Consider the following 18,366-nt stretch of genomic DNA (forward strand, 5'->3'; position numbering starts at 1 on the left):
AGACAAGCGTATTTTAGATGGACCTTCCTGTCACAGCCCTTTCCTCCATCCGTTTATCAGTATGTGAACAGATGTGTTAGTTCAGAAACATTCACTTTTGAGCACATTTTTCCCCAGCTAACTATTGTGTGCTGGGAGCTCTGTCACCACCTTGGTGGTGCGGTCTTTGCAGGAGCGAGGTTGTGAGAGCTTCTGAATTAATTCCAGCCACTGCTTTCGTGTTCGGGACTAAGGGAAAAGTCTGGCAGCCCCCATTGGCCTGGTATTTAGATGATGTGCTTGAGTGTATCATGAACAAGGTTTTCCTTTTTGAGAGATTTGTGCTTAGAAAGTTCACCTCGATCAGCCCATTTGCCACCGTATTTTGTCATTTCCAGCGATGGAAAGTCGTCGAGTTGCACTCTGTGTACTTCTTTTCTCATAGGTAATTGAAAACTGTCTGGTGCCTCGTATCACCTGACAGCGTGTGTTATCCCCATTCAAGATTTACATCCTTCTCTGAACCTTCACACACTGGATTGCCTTAATGTTAACACTGAATGTATTGATCCAATAAGGTATTTAAGCATGTGCTTAACTTCAAGCTCCTGAGTAGTTTTCCCATATTTTTATGAAGCCTATCACATGCTTGAGGTTAGACAGACGCTTGGTGTCTTACTGGGTTGTCTAGCTGGGGTTGAGAAACGAACCGTCTCAGGAGAGCTACTTGCAAGTAGACAAAGGTGCAGCTCAACCAACCAGGGTGCCTGGCACCGTCTCTGGCCGCAGCGTTTTTACAGAGCGAAGCGGCAGACTGCCCTCGCTGTGAGCAGCCGCTCGGGATGGTTCTTGGGTTTTTCTTTAGGCTTTTTGCTCTACTATAAAGGTGAGATCGGATCTTGATGGTGAGAGAGGAACCTCCAGGAACAGTATTCGAGAGCCACTCCTGTGAAGAAGCAAGCTTGTGTTCCTTGGCTTTTTACATTGTTAATTTTACTTGAAGGTGATGTGCTGAGACTGCGTTTTTGCACTATGCTGTACATTTGTAAAGTTTTACAGAAAACTCTAATTAAATATGTTTCCTTTTTCTCATTTAGTCCTGCTCTGGCATTTCTCTCAGTACTTTCGCCTACCCCTTACTCCTTTCCCCCTTCCCAAGTCCTCACCGAGAAGTGAAAACAGCTTCCAGGAGTCCAGGAGATTCACCGGTGAGATAACGTAGGGCCCCCTGATGGGTTGTGGTTGTCTGTGTGAAAAAACAGGAGCTGGAGAGATCTAGCATGTAAAATGTGGCAAAGTAACACAGCTCTGAATTCCTCAAATCAAAACGCCGGTCAAGGTGGTTATATCTGGTAAAATCAGGATCAGAGTAAAAGAATCTATAGTTCTTGAAATTACTTGCATTTTTTTATCCTTTTTTCCTTGCTTTCAGTGATAAGAGAGCTCGAACTTTACTCTCGGAATTACTTTTAAAAATCTTTTGTTTATAAATGTTTTTTCTTTTTTAAGTGTGACTTGATAATATGGTCCTTCCTGCTTATTTGTTCTTAGTGTAATAAGGGGGTACCAGGACAGGCACTAAAACACAGCACAAAAAATGCACAACCGAAGCCCTCAGAGTAGCCCTTATCCAGCTTTCTGTCAGGTGTTTTTTAGGACCGAGCTCACAAACGTTGTTGGCAGCATTTGCAGCGCTCCAAAGAGACGATCCCTGGGAAGATGCTTTCAGACGAGCCTGTTCTCCACAGGCCCTTGCTCATCCTCCTGCCCTTTCCTGGAGGCCAAGGGTTTTACCAGCGTGTTTTTACTGATGGAGGGTGGAAAATGGCTGAAGCTTAAAGCATTCGTGTTGTCTTCCGTGAGGGCTCGTACGATTATTTTGTGTTACGGTTAGGACCAGTTCTCTTACCACCAGATGGCACCTACGCCCAGCTAATTGGAAATAAATCTTTTCAACAAGCCCATAGTAGTATTTTTTTTCTTTAAATGTGCACATCTACAAGATCTGTTCAATTCTGTTTATTACAAGTTATTAGAGATTTATAGAAATATGAAAAAAGACATCCACCTAAACTTGGGTATGGCTTAATGAAGTGAGGTCACTTAAAGCCTAGCTTATTCCTGATGTTGTGATTGTTCGCTGTATCATAAAACCAACGTCAGCCCTTGAAGATGAGGCCAACTCTTTTTATGTTGTGCTTAAACAGTGTACAATTATTCTTTTTTAACTGACTAGCACAGCCGCTTCTGTGTTAGGAAAATGAGCGCCGTTAATGCCTCAGCAGAATTGGCCAAGAGTTGTCCATTTCCCCCACTCTTTTTTTGCGGTACCGCAGAGGAAACGCTGCTCTCAAGCAATCTCCACTCCCTTGAATTTTATTCTCTAGCTCAGAAGGGGGAGCAGGCAAATAAAAAAAGGGAAGGGAAGAAGAGAACCTGGCCGATGCATCGCTGCTGTTACCTTCCATTTCACTTCGGCGCAAGACTACCACTGTGATGCAAGAGAGAAGCTAATGAAAGAGGAATTCCTTTGGTCGGCCTTTTACACCAAAGCTGTCTTTCTGCCCCTGCTGACTGGCTCCTTATTTTTCTGTTATGTTTGAAATACGGATCCTGAGAAGTATATCACAAGGAAAAATTATCGAAATGGCAGATCTAAGTATATGCTTCATCACAGATTGCCCTAAAAGGTAAAACCAGATTTTTCATGCATGGATGCTATTTCTGCATCTGTTTTTGCATAAACAACCGTAATGTCTATGAATATCAGATCTGCAACATACCATGTTAAGAAGCAATCTCCATTTGTCGTTGAAGTCCTTCCGGTATGACATGTACCGGTAAGGAGATGATACAAGTTAAAAATAGATTTGGTTACAAGTAGAATCTTTATTTAGTCCAAATGGCAGAAACGTGTTACATTATGGATTGAAACTATGTATGTAATGAAACCCTAAGATATAAACATTTAACTGAGTAATTTCTAGAAGGATGTAAGGGAAAAAATGACATAAGAGAGTGGAATTTAACCTTAAAGCAGTAGTGCCCTCACTTCAAAGGTAGTGAACGCTGCCAGCTGCCCTGAGGAGCCCGGAGCCAAGGGGAACACTCAGCGCTCACCACCTGCGGGTTACGGGGGGTTATGGGCCATTTCCACCCTGACACAAACAGAAGTTCTGCCCTGAAGGTCAGACGCTGGAGGCCGCAGCAGCCTCTGACTGAAACACCAAGTCCTGCTGTTGGAGGAGGTGGTTTTTATGTCACAGTAACTGTTACGTCGGTTTTAACTAACGGCTCCATTGCTGAACTCTGCATTTTGAGAACAACCGCATGCAGTCAGCCAGGCACTCTGCTCCAGGTTTGGTCTGGTTTTTTTCCAAGTGATTAATCTAACCCACTCTCACTGTCCTCGTCATCTTGCGCTCCGTGAGGACATCCCTCACCCCCAGCCAGGCGCTGTACTTCCCCATCGCTGCTGTTCCCTGTTAAAAGCATGAAGGCAAAAGGCAAATGAAACTCACTGGTGATTTCTTTAATACTGGAAAAAGAAATGTAGAGCCTAATTTTTTAAAAGCATTTAAACAAAACTCAGCAAGAACTTCTGTGTAGAAAAAGGGAAAATAACATTTTAATTCCTAGTTTATTAGGATTTCCACATAAATAAAAGGATGAGGTGATCGTTAACTAACAGTGGACTGAAAATTTTTTCAATAAGAGCTGGTCAAATCCTTACTTTTAGTGTGTATGATGTTCCACCCACCTTTTTCTCTGTGATTAATTATGTCACTGTAATCTTCCAGGGCAAGTAACTGTGATCTTACCGTCCTCTTCCCCTGGGCTTGGGTCGTCTGGTGGACTGCAGATTGGTGACAAGAGCAGATTATCCTTGGGCTCAGTGATAACCTCTTGTATCAAGGGTTTCGAGGGCATTGCTTGTTTATCTTTGATCTCCAGGCACCTTTCTGAATTAGCAGGCTCTCTAAAGAAGCTTTCAACAAGGGGTCTTAAGTGCTCCTTTTCATGCTCTTTATGTATCTTACACACACCTGAAAAAATTGCTGTTGGAACTTCTTCTCCTACTGAATCCTCAAACATGTTTTTATTGTTTTCTTCTAATGCAGAATCACTGTCATTTGTCATTTCAGAAATTATTTCAATTGTTGGGTGATATTCCTGCTGAAAAGGTAGAAAATGTAATTGGAAATAAATTACTCTAGATGTAAAAGCTAAAAGATGAGTAAATATCTCCTGGATCCACACAACAGCTGGCAGCTTTGCTGTGCTGTTCTCCCAGAATGTATGGAACATGTGCTTCATACCCATGGCTCTGCTGCTTTGTGGATGAATCTTGGGCATTTCTCAGGCATTAGCGATGAACTGACCTTAAACTATTAACAGTTCATAAAAAAAAAAAAAAAGACCTATTTCAGCAATTCAGCAATGTGTGGGCTCAGTTCTATTACTTTACCTCCACGCAGAGGGGCCTGACTAGCATCTTCATCTGACCTCAGTTAAGAACTGAACACCCTTCGGAGCACGAGAGCTGCTAACACCTACTCCTGCCATAATCATCTTTGTTCCCTTCCCTTATCTTCTTTTAATTGGAGGCTTTGTTGGCCAAGACATTTTGCAACACTGTTATGAGTCTGTGACCAAAAGAGCACACAAATTCCATGCCTTACACTGACTGTAGGAAAAGTTTATATTATCTTGGAGGGACTTGTAAAAACATGTACTGTATCAGCCTCTGTCTCCAGCAAGGCAAGTATGAGTCAACCTCAGCGCTCGAATCAAACTGTGCTATTAATCACTGTTGTTTTCTTTTTCTTTTTTCTCTTCTGTCTCCCTTTATGGGCTTTTGCCTAGAAGATCAATTTGAGCACAGCACAACGCTAATGTGGGCATGAACTGCCTTGTATCTGACTAGCCCCACGTGGAGCAGAGGAGTTTCAGTCTCTCTGTGTCGCCAGTTGAAAAGTCTGATTTTATTCAGTAGCAGGCGATTTGTTCTATCTATTCAGTCCTTTGCAGCATATTAGTACTGGTAAAGTATATATTAAGAGTAATCTTCATTAAAACGCTACATGCTACTAAGAAATTAACCTTATTTAACTGTTGCACTACTTGATCTTAGTTTTTCGTTCTCCTATTTTTGCAACTGAATAATATAAAAAATCAAATTAAAAAAAAGTCTACAAGTGGACAGAGGAGATCTGCTGAGGCGTCTGTTTTAGTTTATAAATGCATAACTGATTGCATCTCCCAAAACAGCATTTCTCAACTTAGATTATCCTCATTTTGCAAAACATTTGTAAATGTGTTTAGGGAAGCTTCATCACTGGAGTTTAATAAGAATCTTACCTTTTGAACAAAGGCTTCCTCTTCTGGGGCAAATTCATTTACATCTACATCTTCTAAATCAGGCAGTTCCTGAGGACAATCACAAGATCATGAATCAGTGGGAAAAGCTACTCTAACCAATGAAATACGACATCTCTATCTCATTGGGAATCTTCTTCACAGCAATGCTATGCTTTTCAGGGTGAGAGGCCACAGCCAGGAGCACTGCACTGTCACCCTCCCAGAGATGAGAGTTTCCTCTGTTAAGCACATGTGGGAAAAGGAAAATTCATTTGTCGCCAGAAATAGCAGATGGGAAGGCAATAACCTTAATGTCAGACCAAATGCTGTTTTCTACTGTACTGTATGATTATGAAGGAAAAGAAAAGGAAGATAAAAGAATAAACAGCAAGGCATTAACAGGATTTTAAAAGCGAACATGGTCTATTAGCTGTTTCCTATATATTCAATAGACTTAATCTCAACTGCAACCCACCTTTACAGGTAAGAGCCAAATCAAGATCTGCAGTCTACCTGAAACTGTTTATCAGTAAACTCTGTTAACCTAAACACATCTAATAAAACAATGTTTTACTGTGAATGCCTCATAATTAAGGATATAGAACTGGAAACTTGCTAAGAACTGTTTTTCCTCAGACAGGTCCAATCATTTCAGCTTTCCGTTAGAAAATATTACCTAAAACTGCCATTGGCTGACATGAAAGCAAAAATAGAGGGTGGGCACACAAAATCACAGGTAGAAAGTAATACCTTTCTGCCAATTCTTTAGTGTAGCTCAATACTGGAAAAAGCATCTCCTTTTTAGGTTTTTAGAGCTTAATGATTTTGTAGCAAGCTGCTTGGCGTGGTAGCATCAGGAACATCTATTCTGTACTGTCTTGCATGGTGAAGATTATTACAGAATTAAAATCAACAGAGGAAATTTCTGTTTCCTGATATGGTTGTAGCTAGTGCAGCATGTCCTGAAGTCACATGGTTTTATAAGAATATCATTTAAAATGTACAAATTAAGATTTGAGCCTAACGTTAGCAGGTGGAATCTGATGTCAATAGGGAAGTGAAATAGCTGCTAGTCTTGTTCCAATCAGCAGGGTGCATTTGCCGATCAAACCCAAATCGCTCACTAAAAGTTATTCTGGCTTAGGTACACAGAATGTCGTTCAAACACCGCCAAGGCATGTGCAGCAACATGGGCTTGTTTCTGCTTGACAGAGGGATGTCATAACCACCGCATTACAAATCCTCCGCCACTCTTCTCCCTTATATTACTACTGAGACCATTTACTGATTCCAGATTATGAGTAAAGACGACGGTGCCGCTCCGGAGCTTCTCACCATTGGCATCTCCACAGCCATTCCCTGCTATGTCAGCGCTAAGTCTCTCTGGAAAATCTGCAATAACGTAAGTATTGGAGGTTGTTGCAAGAAGCTCTTTCCATCACTAAACATCAGTTGGAGAATGAAGTAGCATAGACCACTGAAATGTGTGTGAGTATGTGATTTGGGTTTGTTTTTTCTTCTGTAGAATTAGAATAGTCACACTTTTTACGTGTCAAAAGAAACTCCATGCGCGTATGCTGAAGAGTTCCTTTTACACTACATTAAAGTTTGTGCAAAGGAGCGTGCTATGGTGCCATATAGCACCATAACAAACACTAATCTATAGGATCTTCACATTGTGGGTACCTATAGTATCTCTATTTATTTAAAGCTTTTATTTCAGACCCTGCAAGATCTGCTTATAAAAATAATATTGTATGTACTTGGAATTGCTGTCAGTTCTCTCCACTATCCTTCTTAAACCTATTATTAAAAACAGCCAAACAGGAGGATGCAGCAGTAAGCCCTCTATACTGAAGCAGTGAGCTGAGCCCTTTGATAACAGGATGGAATTTTTTCCTGAGAAATTAAGAGCACAGAAAAGATAGAAGAGACTTTTCTACAACATTCCGATAAGAATTTAGTTAACAGTAACAGTATAAGGGATCAAAGAGTATATTAAGTGCTCTGGGAAATCATAAGCTCAGAAATTTGTTATCGCTATTTATATTCATTTGTTATCGCAGTGTCATAATCTGACACTGTCAGTTTAGCAGCAGTGTCCTGCCATAGAGGTATTGGGACATATTGAATAGTTCTCCTTTGAAGTGAGATTGTGTTTTTCAGTGGTATCCATGTCCTCCTCATGGTTAAACGTGGTTAAATATGTTTAAATGTTTGCATCATCAGATAGAAATCTTACGTAGTAGAAGACCATATTACAAATGTCAATCGCTTATTATATACCTGAATAATGCATAGTCTGCTTTTCTTGGAAATATATATAAAAGTTATATCCTGAAATTAATTTATAATATCTAATACTGCTAGCTAAGATTTACGAGTGGGTGGCTATTTCTTCCTTATGCGTTTTCCGCAATAGTTCACATTTTCAACTGCATATTTCATTTGACTTTTGCCTAAAAGGACGCATGTATCCACTAGATTATTTTTGATTTCTGTTTTTTAAATGAGAGCCCTCATTAACTTCTCCAGAGAAATCACAGAGGTAGAAGGTCAACTTCAGGAGATCTACGACCAAAGGACAAAATAAATTTTGGAAGCAGTGGTAAATTCTTTACACATGCTACACTGGTGAGAATGAATACCCCTACAACTTTACTTTTTGGATTTTTTTCCTTTCTTTCCTTTTACTTTTCCAAATAATAGACCTCTCTTAGAAACCTGGCCATATAGTTTTATTAGCCAGGATGTTACAAGAATTAATTTGGGAGCAGACAATACCCAAATCTGAACTTCCCAAAATCTGAATCCAATACATACGTCAAGATAAAGTTTCTCTGGTGTTTCCAGTTTGATCTGTTCAATTTCAGCATATTTATCCAGTTCAGGAAGCATGGCCTTTTCAGTAGCTGCCTTCTCTCTTGGTAGAACTAAAGAATAAACAATAGTCAGTTGCAGAGAACTAACTGAATAAAAGACTTTCTATATTGCAACAGCAAGCACTGCAAAACCAAACTGCTGGGGACCTGACTACCATTGCAGAATTCACGGCTGAATCCAGCTCTTTGTCTTTCCATCATATTCTTAGTCTCCCTTATATTGTATAAATTGCATTTTTGCAATAATGTATTCCACAAATCTACAAAAGCATTCTTCCACGTGTGAAGGCACAAAACCACCTCCAGAGTGATGTCCAGCTTCTGCTGGCAGACAGACCGCACAGTTTATGTGGGAGCAAGGGAAGCCTGTAAGCTCTCCTGTCCTGCCGCTAAACCTGGCACGTATGAGAAGTGGAATTCCACCTTTATGTAGCAGAAGTTGCAGGTTGAGCCCTCGGAATTTTTTTTTTTGTTATATTTAAAGAATATTTTATCCAGTATTACTTGATTTTCAACTAGTCACTGTGGAAATCTAATGGGGTGTTCCTATCTATGAATCAGTTGGCTTGAATCACGGCAGAGGCGGTGCTACACTAAGAGTTTGGCTCATCGTCTCTGCATCCTGAGTTTGGTTTGATTCTTCACTGTGTACATTACCCTCTGTCTTCTTGCTGAAGTTTGAGCATTTGTAAGAGTTTGATTCTTGTGCATCCTCTTGAATTCTAGCAGAAATATTTCCAGATGTGAAATCCATGTTACCTCCCCTATGTGGTAGAAGTGTTATCACTTCATCACGAGTATCAAAACTTTCATTTCTAAATTTCTCAGTCTTCTCTTGAGTTTCTTCCTCTTCTGATATATTTGAAGTCTCTGATGATTTAGAATTTCCAGCACTGTCATCCGAATTTGCAGGTGCTCCTACAGAAGAAACGTTCATTAAAACTGCTGAGTTAATCTACCATTACTCATTCTAAATATCCAAACTTTACTACATGGTCTTAATAGTTTGGCCTAAAATATGCATCAAAAGCTCCTACTTTGTTGGATTGCAGCAATGCTGTGGGTTTTCCCATCTCAACTCCCTAGGAAATGCAGTTCCCCAGCAAAAAACTCATCTAGAGAAAACACTATAGTAAATAATTGTCTGGTATCTATAGTTAACTTTGAAAAGCCTCACAAGTGACTACATATTTAAATACACCCTTGAGCATTTTGATGGATCAGTGACAAATGCTGAAGTTATCCTCTCCTTTATGCAATCTACCTGCTTGCAGAAAAAGTTTTACTTGTTAGTCAACCATGTTTGATTTCAGAGCCTGTGAAACCCAAAAATGCATCAGATGATAGATAGATAAACACTCCTCTGCACTGTAGTACTGCCGCCTTATTTGGCTTCAAGTCCTGTTTATCATGAAACATGCATTCTTCTCTAGAAAGGTTCGGTTGGGGTCTATTACTGGTTGCAGAGAACTAACTGAATAAAAGACTTTCTATATTGCAACAGCAAGCACTGCAAAACCAGACTGCTGGGGACCTGGCTACCATTGCAGAATTCATGGCTGAATCCAGCTCTTTGTCTTTCTGTCATATTCTTGATCTCCCTTATATTGTATAAATTAGTATTTGTGGTTTTGCAATAATGTATGCCTCCTTGAATAATGTAACAGGAGAATCTGTGGCATGAAAAAGGGCAGTAAAAGAAGCAAATGATCAAGACCTTCCTCTTGCTGCCTGTATTACCACTGCTGTAGGCTCTAGGCTGAAGCTCTTGCTGGTAGTGAACACAGCAGTGGAGAGGTGCCTGGATGGGGACTGGTGAGGCGGTTATCACTGGGTCTTACTGGAGACCACACGCCTATTGAAGCCAGCCCTGTTCTACATCTTGGGAAATACCGCTTTTGGGGTGTAACTGCCTCCACCCATGAATGCCTGCTGGAACCATTACTGCCCTGACTAGCTCCTGGTTGTTCTGGTGAAGAGCACAGGAGCTTGAAATGCTCAGACTGAAAGTGGTTTGTTGTTTTTTGTTTCATCAGCAATGAAAAAGGTGACGATTGCTTAAAATCGTTGTGGTTAATCTAAGATGCACCAAGATTAATAAAGTATTCAGTATGGAAAAAGAAGATTCATAAATATATTCCAAAAATTGCATCAGCCTGTTTCTGAACATTTAGAAACTATTAATTTATTTTAAACATTCAAATTGAAGCAGACACAGACATCTTCCAACATAGTAAACACAAACCTTCTAGTATGTCTGTTGCTTCTCCGTTTCCACATTTTGCACTTGTATCTCTTTCTTCCATATACTTTGGTCTTTTCTTTTCCTCTGCTTTTTGCCTGATTGCTGCTAAAGCATCGATGCTGTCTTGGATTTTTTTTCTCTCTCTGGTTTCCCATTTTTCCCTTTCTGCTTTCTCAGCTTCAAGCCCGCCAACAGCCCAGGCTTCTGCACAGGCTCTAATGAAAAACACAAAAGCTCACTGTAATATAGCTATAAAAGCCCATCTTTATAATGAGAGAGAGATTTAAAATAGCATGCAACAGCATAAAATAGGTCCAAGACAAAAAAAAAGCATATAGCAGTGACAATCCCTTATGCTACAGGGATGCACGTATATCTTATCTTGTATGTGCAACTGCAACAAAAGAAGCAAAGATATCCAAATGCTGCTGATTACACCACCAGAGGTCTGCCAGGAGCTCCGATCTTGGCTCTGCTTTTCCAGACACCTGTTCAGTTTCTGTTGAAATCAAGATTTGCCTCTGGTCTACAGACTTGGCATAAAACAATTCTGTTCAAGAATTAATTCTCTTGTGGAAAAAATACATGTTTTTTTCTAGATATGTTAGATGTAGAACTCCATAGTATAGTACTCTTGTACTCAAAGTCACGCACCCTCAATAAATTATACTGGTCAGTCTTCCTTTCCTTCCATGACAATATTGTCAAAAAAATGGTTGAGTGATCATTAGCATTTGAGCTTTATTGCTGTGTAAAGAAGATGGCTCTGTTTCTTACCTATCCTTTGGGAAAACGGGTCTGTCATCCAGATATGTTAGTAGTTTTAGTCGAACAATAAGTGTTTTTCTATAATTAGCAATTTTCTTTATTACTTCGTTTCCCATCAAATTCAGCACATGCTAGAGAAACAAGGGAAACAATTTTTAAAGTTAAGTAGCAAAAAAATCACAATCTGGATAGGCACTTTCTCTATCATTTCCAAAACAAGACGTGAATGAAATATCCTGGGTGTTACAGATAATCTACAAAAAACAAATAATGTTTAGTAACATTTCTTTTAGACCACGACCTATTGTGCACTGGACTACCCGACAAAACCATTTAATGGGATTCACCCATACACATGACACAAACCCTCAGCTATATTTGGCTTACCAAATTAGGCATGGTCTCCAGAACAGTTATAATACTTGGATCGCTTAGATTATTGTGGGAAAGATCGAGAATGGAAATACTTGGGCATTCTTGCAAGTGCTGTATGTCTTCCACTGTTTGTAACTTATTGTGAGCAATCTGCAGAGTCTGCAGGTCTTTCAGACAAGCTGTCAGACAAGAACAGTACAATGAAAGGAAAGGTAAGAGTCATTGCTTCACAGAGGGTTTTCTGGAGGAAGTAGAAAACTGCATTGTCAAAACAATTGTTTCTATTGAATTGTGGGGAGCTTTTTTCTAAATTTGTTGTTTTGCTATATGCACTTTTTGGCTAGGCCTCCAAAGCTGCTTTCTTCACCCCAGGAAAAATAGTTGTTTGTTTTTAGGATGGTGGTTGTTCCTAATTCGTTTCAAACTAGTCAGTTACACAAAAGCAAGAGCTTGTGTTTCAATTTACTCCCGATGTACACAAATAACAATGTAGGGGAATTATTTTTTATTTTCTGCTGAAGATGGAATAAATCCTTTAACAGACATAAAAGATTTGGTAATCATGTCTGCAACTGCCAAAGCACATCATAACTGTAAAGTAAATGGTGAAAACTGGATTGCCAGCCTGTCTGCAACACAGATAAGGACTTAGATGGTATTAAGAAGTGAGGAGAAACTACTTAATTGTCCTAGGTATCCACGTGAAAGTAATCACTATGTCTTTTCTGTTTTCTCATCCATTTAAATTGCAAAACACATAGGTTTGACTCTTCAGTAGAAGATTTGTGGACTTTGATATGGAATATTGTGCAAAATTCTAACACAAATAAAAAACCCCTTGAAACTAGTGCTGCTAATAATAGCTTAGCTTAGTCAAAGCTCAGGAATATGGGCTTGTTATAAGTTAAAACATGTTGCACCAACAGTTCTTACAGAGATTCTCTATGGTCTTGACGTAGTTGTTACTGATATTGAGGGAATTCAGCTTTTGTAAGGGTTCAAGGTTTTCAATTTTGTTAATTAAATTGAGTTGCAAGTAGAGGCAACGCAACTCTGTCAGAGCCTCCAAATTCTCGATTTTTGTTAAGCCATTGCATTGCAGCCATAAACACTTCAATCCAGTATACTCTTCAAGATTCTCCAGGCGGTCAAATCCTGCAGAAAAAGATGTTTTAAAATGAAATCGCATTGGCTGAAAACAAGTCTTTGGAAGACTAAATTTCATTAAACCAGTGCTGCTGAAACAGCCTGTTAGAACACTTGTACTCAAGTCGCTGCCAACACTTTCACTGAATTAATGGTACAGTACCTGGCCCATAAAGGGCAAAACCATAGAGGTACCTATTCTGGTCTGTATCTCGTGCAGCCCTTTAGATGCTAAAATAATATATATTGAGAAAATAGCAAAAACAAGGCCAAGTGTAGAAGGTAGATTTAGCATGTCCTATTTGTTTAAAACAATTCTTATGCTAACCTGAACCAGCTAACCAGATAATGCAAAAACCTGCTCAAAGATCATAAGAGGATGATCCATTTTCATTCTAGCAATTTCTTTTTCTTTCAGTAGTATTTGAGAACATGCAGCAAGTCTTTATTGTTTGTGTTCTTCCTGACCATTTTTATTTGGCAGTAAAAAAGTCCCCAAAGCTAAAAACCAGCTTCTTTATACAAACACATTTAAAAAGAAATACATGCATTTTCCTCTGAATGCAACCCAGACCAGTATTTTAAGACAATTCTCAGAGGCTACGGTTTTGGGCGGGAAAAAAAAAAGCGTCCCTTGATTCCTGTTGATCCTTTGAATGACCCCACAAAGTGAATTTGCTCTATAATCAGTTCACTTTTCTACCTTCATATTGACTCATTTTGTTTTACAATTTCATTATTATATAAAATTAAATTATGTTTCTAATTTAAAAGAATTATTAGATACCTTACTTCAGTGAGACATGAAATAGATTCTTGGCTAAAATGCTACTTAGAATGATAAATCTAAACAGTCATGTCCACATCTTACCTTTATAATGCAAGTAAAGCGTATCATTTAAGTATGGGGTCAAGTATAATTTCTGCTGTTTACAGATGTCTTGCAGAATCTTTTTTGTCATTCTAAAATAATAACGGGAAGCAGAAGCAAAACAAAAAATGTATTTCAGTGCACATTCTTAAATCTTCGGGTTTTTAACAGATTTCAATGCAACACAATTAATAGTTCTTTTATGCAAGAGAAATGGCTACAGCTTTCAAGACTATACTCAAAATAAAAAAGCAGTAGGTTTTTTAGAGTGGCTTTCCATTTCTAGCTGTTTGAAGTGAGTTACCAGGCGCTTCTGCTAAAAAACAGAGAATAGGTAGGAAAGCGGGTAGGGAGAGTCCCTCTTCTTGGAAAAAAGCAGCATGATTCTACGTTAGAATCTGGTTCCTTCCTCTCCAATTCTTTCCTCCATTCCTTGCTGCTTCGGTGCAGGACCTTTGGTAGTATAGCCAATACACAGCATTTTTCTCAGACTAGAAAAATCAGTAGTTATCAACCTAAAATTTTAATGAAATGCCAATTCTGAAATAGCACTGAAGACAGTTTTAATATACAGCTGTGATTGGCTAGGAATGCCACAGTAAGAAAATGAGTAATACCTGTTCAATTGTAATCGCTTAATGTTCAACTCCACTCCTTTTGGGATTCATGCAAGTGAGAAGCAAGAAAAGGCTACTCAGGGAAGCTGTGGGCTACAGCTGAACAGTGCAGGGGCAGAGGACTCAGCAAGAAGCATCGGGCAGAAAGCTACAGCGTGAAACAGCAGAGGCTGCAGGGGCAAAGCACTTGGGCTGGCAGCCAACAGCGGCCAAACGAGGCCAAAGCTGCACACGGCAGTCAGCAGGACAGCAAATCCCCGAAGTTTTAAGTACACGGGTGGCCTGAAAAGTGTTAAACCAGAAATGGATGGCAGTGAAGAGCAGATGATGGGATGAGTTACGCCATTATCTGGGACCCTGTGCTAGACAGCACTGGTAGTTTATGGAGTTGGTAGTCCCCGAGCAGGGACTTTGCAAAGAATGACAGGACACTGTTTTTGGAGGCAAGGTGTCCAGGGCTACATAAAATTTAGTAACTTTATAGACAAGAAACTTGGGAACCCATTAGGAAAACACCTAGCAAAAACATTCCAAAGCAGAAGATATCTATATCTTCCTGTTCAGAAAGATTAGATTCTGTAAAACAAAATTCCAAAATAAAACTTCTGGTAGATATTCCTCACTTAAAGAAATATTGCAGAAGTACAATGTTAAATGGTCCAAAATTATTTTCTACTTCTAAATTCCATATTAACAAATTGAACTTTGCATTTGTGGTCATAAGTATTCATAGAACTAAAGCTTGTAACAATAAGATTTTCTTGGCAGGAAGATATTTTCAAGATAAAAAGCTTGAGTAAATGAAGTTAAACCTTTCATAATGAATTTGCTTTTAGATTTATTTACTTACTACACTAAAAATCTCAATGTTGCTGAAGAACAAAACTGTAATACAGTCAACTAGTCAACTGAGTTCCTGGGGCAATATAAAATATGATTGTCAGCCTGTAACTGCCCTGTAAGCCAAACGTGCCTGACCTAAATCTCTGAAGGAATGAAAGATTTATAAACTTCAAGCAAAACCTTTACATATATACTGTTTTCTTTTATTGTCAGCCGAGGTACATTATTGTATGCTAGCTACTTGCAGTATATCCCACTGTTTTTTATTATGCTATTTGTAGTAGCATTTAATCAAATTATTAGCATCCTCAGGCAATTTATAGGATCATAAAATGTGTTCCTTCAAAACACTAATTATCTTATGTGCAGTTGTTGCTCTCTGCCATCATTCTTCTAAGAACTTAATTCTGAAGTGTGCCAGGCTGATTAGCCCAGGATAAGGAAGTTTTCTATGTAAGTCCAGTCTACCTCCTGATAACTCAGCGAGAGGCTTTCCCTTGACTTTAAAGGACTGTAACTGTCTTTAATAAAACAGCTATGTTAAAGTTTGCAGCAACTTTGGGAAGTTTCAGCATGTAAGCAGGTACAGGAACGGAGGGTAAATCTTCATTGCTCCTTATATATCACTCCATAACTAGCCCACGTAATCAGACTTTCAACAATGTTATTAAATAGTACCAAATATGGGTTTTAATTTTATTATTTGCTTGCAATGTGCTTAATCAGAGATAACACAAGAATAATCCCGTTTCACAACTATTAATGAACAGCCATCGCAGCGTATGCTGGTTTAGACTGGACCAAAATTAGAGCCAGAGCTTACAAAGGAGTTATATCTTATTATCAATCGTCTGAGGTACCTCTGGATTTCCTCTGCTAAAAATTATCTTGACAACTGTAATACTTACATTGTGATGAATTAATACAATGTATTGTCTGAATTGATGCTTAGAAATGGTCAAATCTACTCACAAATGACTCCCACAAGAGTTTGCACAATTTTCTCCAGATCCATTAAATAGGCCTCATCATGTAGTTAGAATGTAGTTTGCTACTGCGGCCATAAAAAAGCCGTACAGATGCTGGAAATATCAACAATTCCTGATTTATCAATTAATCTCAAATTAATCTTCAAAATTGTTCTCCTGAATTAATTTGTAGAATAGCAAAGCTCCCATTGACTTCAATGATGCCAAGACTTAAAAAACATCCACAAACAATGTATTACCTTACACAGCCCCTCTTTTCTTCTGTTCTTTGACTGAATGAGCTGGTTACTAATTTGTGATCACCATCTGATTTTTGTTCATTCTGTTGATCTGCTCTGGACATACAGTTGATGGCTTTCTCTTGAGTTTTAACATCTTTGTAAGAAAACAAGTTGCAGTTTAACAGCATGAGTGGGGAAAAAGTGTCATGTTGCCACTTAGTTTAGAGAAATATTGAAGAGCACTTGAATATGAATGTCAAGAAAAGAAGTGTGCTAACCAAGATTTTTGCTGACATTTTTAATAGAAGGAAAGTTAACTTTTTTAGAAGGCAAATTAGTAAAATAAGTAGTAGCAAATAAATTGTTGAAATTTGCATTTTTTTTTTGTTTAGATCTGGAAGTCAGGTAGTACCCACTGGTCTTAAGAAGATTATTATAATGTACAGTGACAATATAACATATTGGCACCAATATTCTTACGGTCTTAGACATCTACTATATATTACATTCAGTTAACAATAATGTGAGTTGAACAAGACTGCTAACTTTCCACATAAAGAGACTACAGTAATGGCGTATCTGAGTCATCCCAAGCACCATTTGTTAATCTAGCTCTTCTACAGACTTACCCTTTTGCACTCTTCGGAAGGTGTCTCCAGTGCTATACTCATTCAAGCTGTCTTTAGACTGCCTTTGATTAATTGCATTTTCAATACTCTTCCCTTCAGATTCCTGCTCTGCATCTTCTAGTTGCACTTGTATTCCAGACACTTAAAAACAGACAGTGCAAACAAGATGATTGTACCACCTCATTTGCATATTATTGTAATTAATAGATTTAGAGGTCAGGCTAACTGTATGATTGCAATTAATAGATTTAGAGGTCAGGCTAACTGTATGATTGCAACACAGGAAAATGTGTCTCTCCAGATAGAAGAAAATTAAAGAAACAGGAAAAAAAAGCAAGCACAATAAGATAGCAATTGAGTAAGCCTCAGTTATGGCAAGATTTTCAGTGCCTCCAGTGGGAGAAAGAATAAACTCATATTGCATCCAGATGAGTAATGACAGACTTGATTTCTAGGCTTTACGTTCACTAAAGTTCCCTAAATTCATCCTAGCGAGCCAGCTGGAAGGGCTCACCTGTGTTGACAGAATTGCCTTCATTTTCTCTTTGGGTAGCTTCATTTCTGGTGTCGTTCACAGACTCTCCCGACACCTCTTGCGCAGTAACCTCCCCTCCAAGGCCTTTGTCCGAGTCTCCGTTTTGTGATTGCATTTTAAGATATGTGATTCACATATCAGCCAAGTCGGTATTTGACTTACAATCCAGCTTCCAGACAAAATGTGTAAAGGCTTTAGTAGGAGAACCTGTTACAGATAAAAAGACCATATGAGTAAATTATGAAGCCTGCACAGAGCTAGCAACTTGGGGCTATTCACCGTGGAGATACCAAAAGGCAGGGAGGGTTTATCTTAAATCCTGCCCACAGCGGATCTCACTCAGAGCAGAGAGGACCGTGGCCGAGAAGCCTCCCAAAACCAGCGCAAGTCACTTTTTTCCGTTTGAAGCCGGCACGCCGAGGATGCAGGGCTGGTGCTCCTCAGAGGCACAGCCTGCTCTTGTGCAACGCCTGCCTCCCGCCTGGAAGCCGGGTGGACTCCTGAGGGCAGACTTAGTCTCCTCACAAGGACTGCGGATGCTTTTACGTTTCACCCCTGCACTTTCTGCTGTTATAGGCCGGGAGCTCTCTAGAGAGGACTCGTGTCCTAGAGCGTGCTCTACATCTCCCGTTAAACCTGCAACTCCCTTTACCTGACCCGAGACCCGGGCTGCGCCGGGTGTTCGACCCGGGCCCCGGCGCACGGGGTCGGCGGCCGCTCCCGGCCTCACCGCGGTACTTCCCAGGCAGCAGGAGACGTAAACCGCGAGGAGCGGAGCGGTGCGGAGCGGAGTGACGCCGAGCCCGCTCCTGCCGGAGGCCCCTGAGGCGCGGGCAGCCGCGCCCCCCGCCTCAGCCGCCCAAACCGCCGCCGTCGCCATGGCGACGCCGCGCGCAGGCCCACAA

At 39.8% G+C, this 18,366-nt stretch overlaps 1 protein-coding gene across 2 annotated transcripts; it reads right to left on the reverse strand.

Annotated features, from left to right (window-relative positions):
- Positions 1-1,314: 1,314 nt before the first annotated feature.
- Positions 1,315-18,362, reverse strand: DNAAF1 (dynein axonemal assembly factor 1). Of its 2 annotated transcripts, none has more exons than XM_075161032.1 (14): positions 18,114-18,362; positions 17,441-17,668; positions 16,927-17,067; positions 16,316-16,451; positions 13,628-13,719; positions 12,544-12,765; positions 11,623-11,789; positions 11,245-11,366; positions 10,468-10,682; positions 8,880-9,140; positions 8,164-8,273; positions 5,341-5,409; positions 3,801-4,155; positions 1,315-3,461 (listed from the first exon to the last, which is right to left on the reverse strand). In XM_075161032.1, the coding sequence occupies exons 2-14, from the start codon at positions 17,574-17,576 to the stop codon at positions 3,364-3,366; spliced, it is 2,124 nt and encodes a 707-aa protein (XP_075017133.1). In that variant the 5' UTR covers positions 17,577-17,668; positions 18,114-18,362; the 3' UTR covers positions 1,315-3,363. The 2 variants fall into 2 exon arrangements, with proteins under 2 accessions (XP_075017133.1, XP_075017134.1); XM_075161033.1 differs by having other exon boundaries at positions 8,982-9,140; positions 18,114-18,314.
- Positions 18,363-18,366: the final 4 nt, after the last annotated feature.

This window comes from Calonectris borealis, chromosome 12 (assembly GCF_964195595.1).
Source record: "Calonectris borealis chromosome 12, bCalBor7.hap1.2, whole genome shotgun sequence".
NCBI lineage: Eukaryota > Metazoa > Chordata > Aves > Procellariiformes > Procellariidae > Calonectris > Calonectris borealis.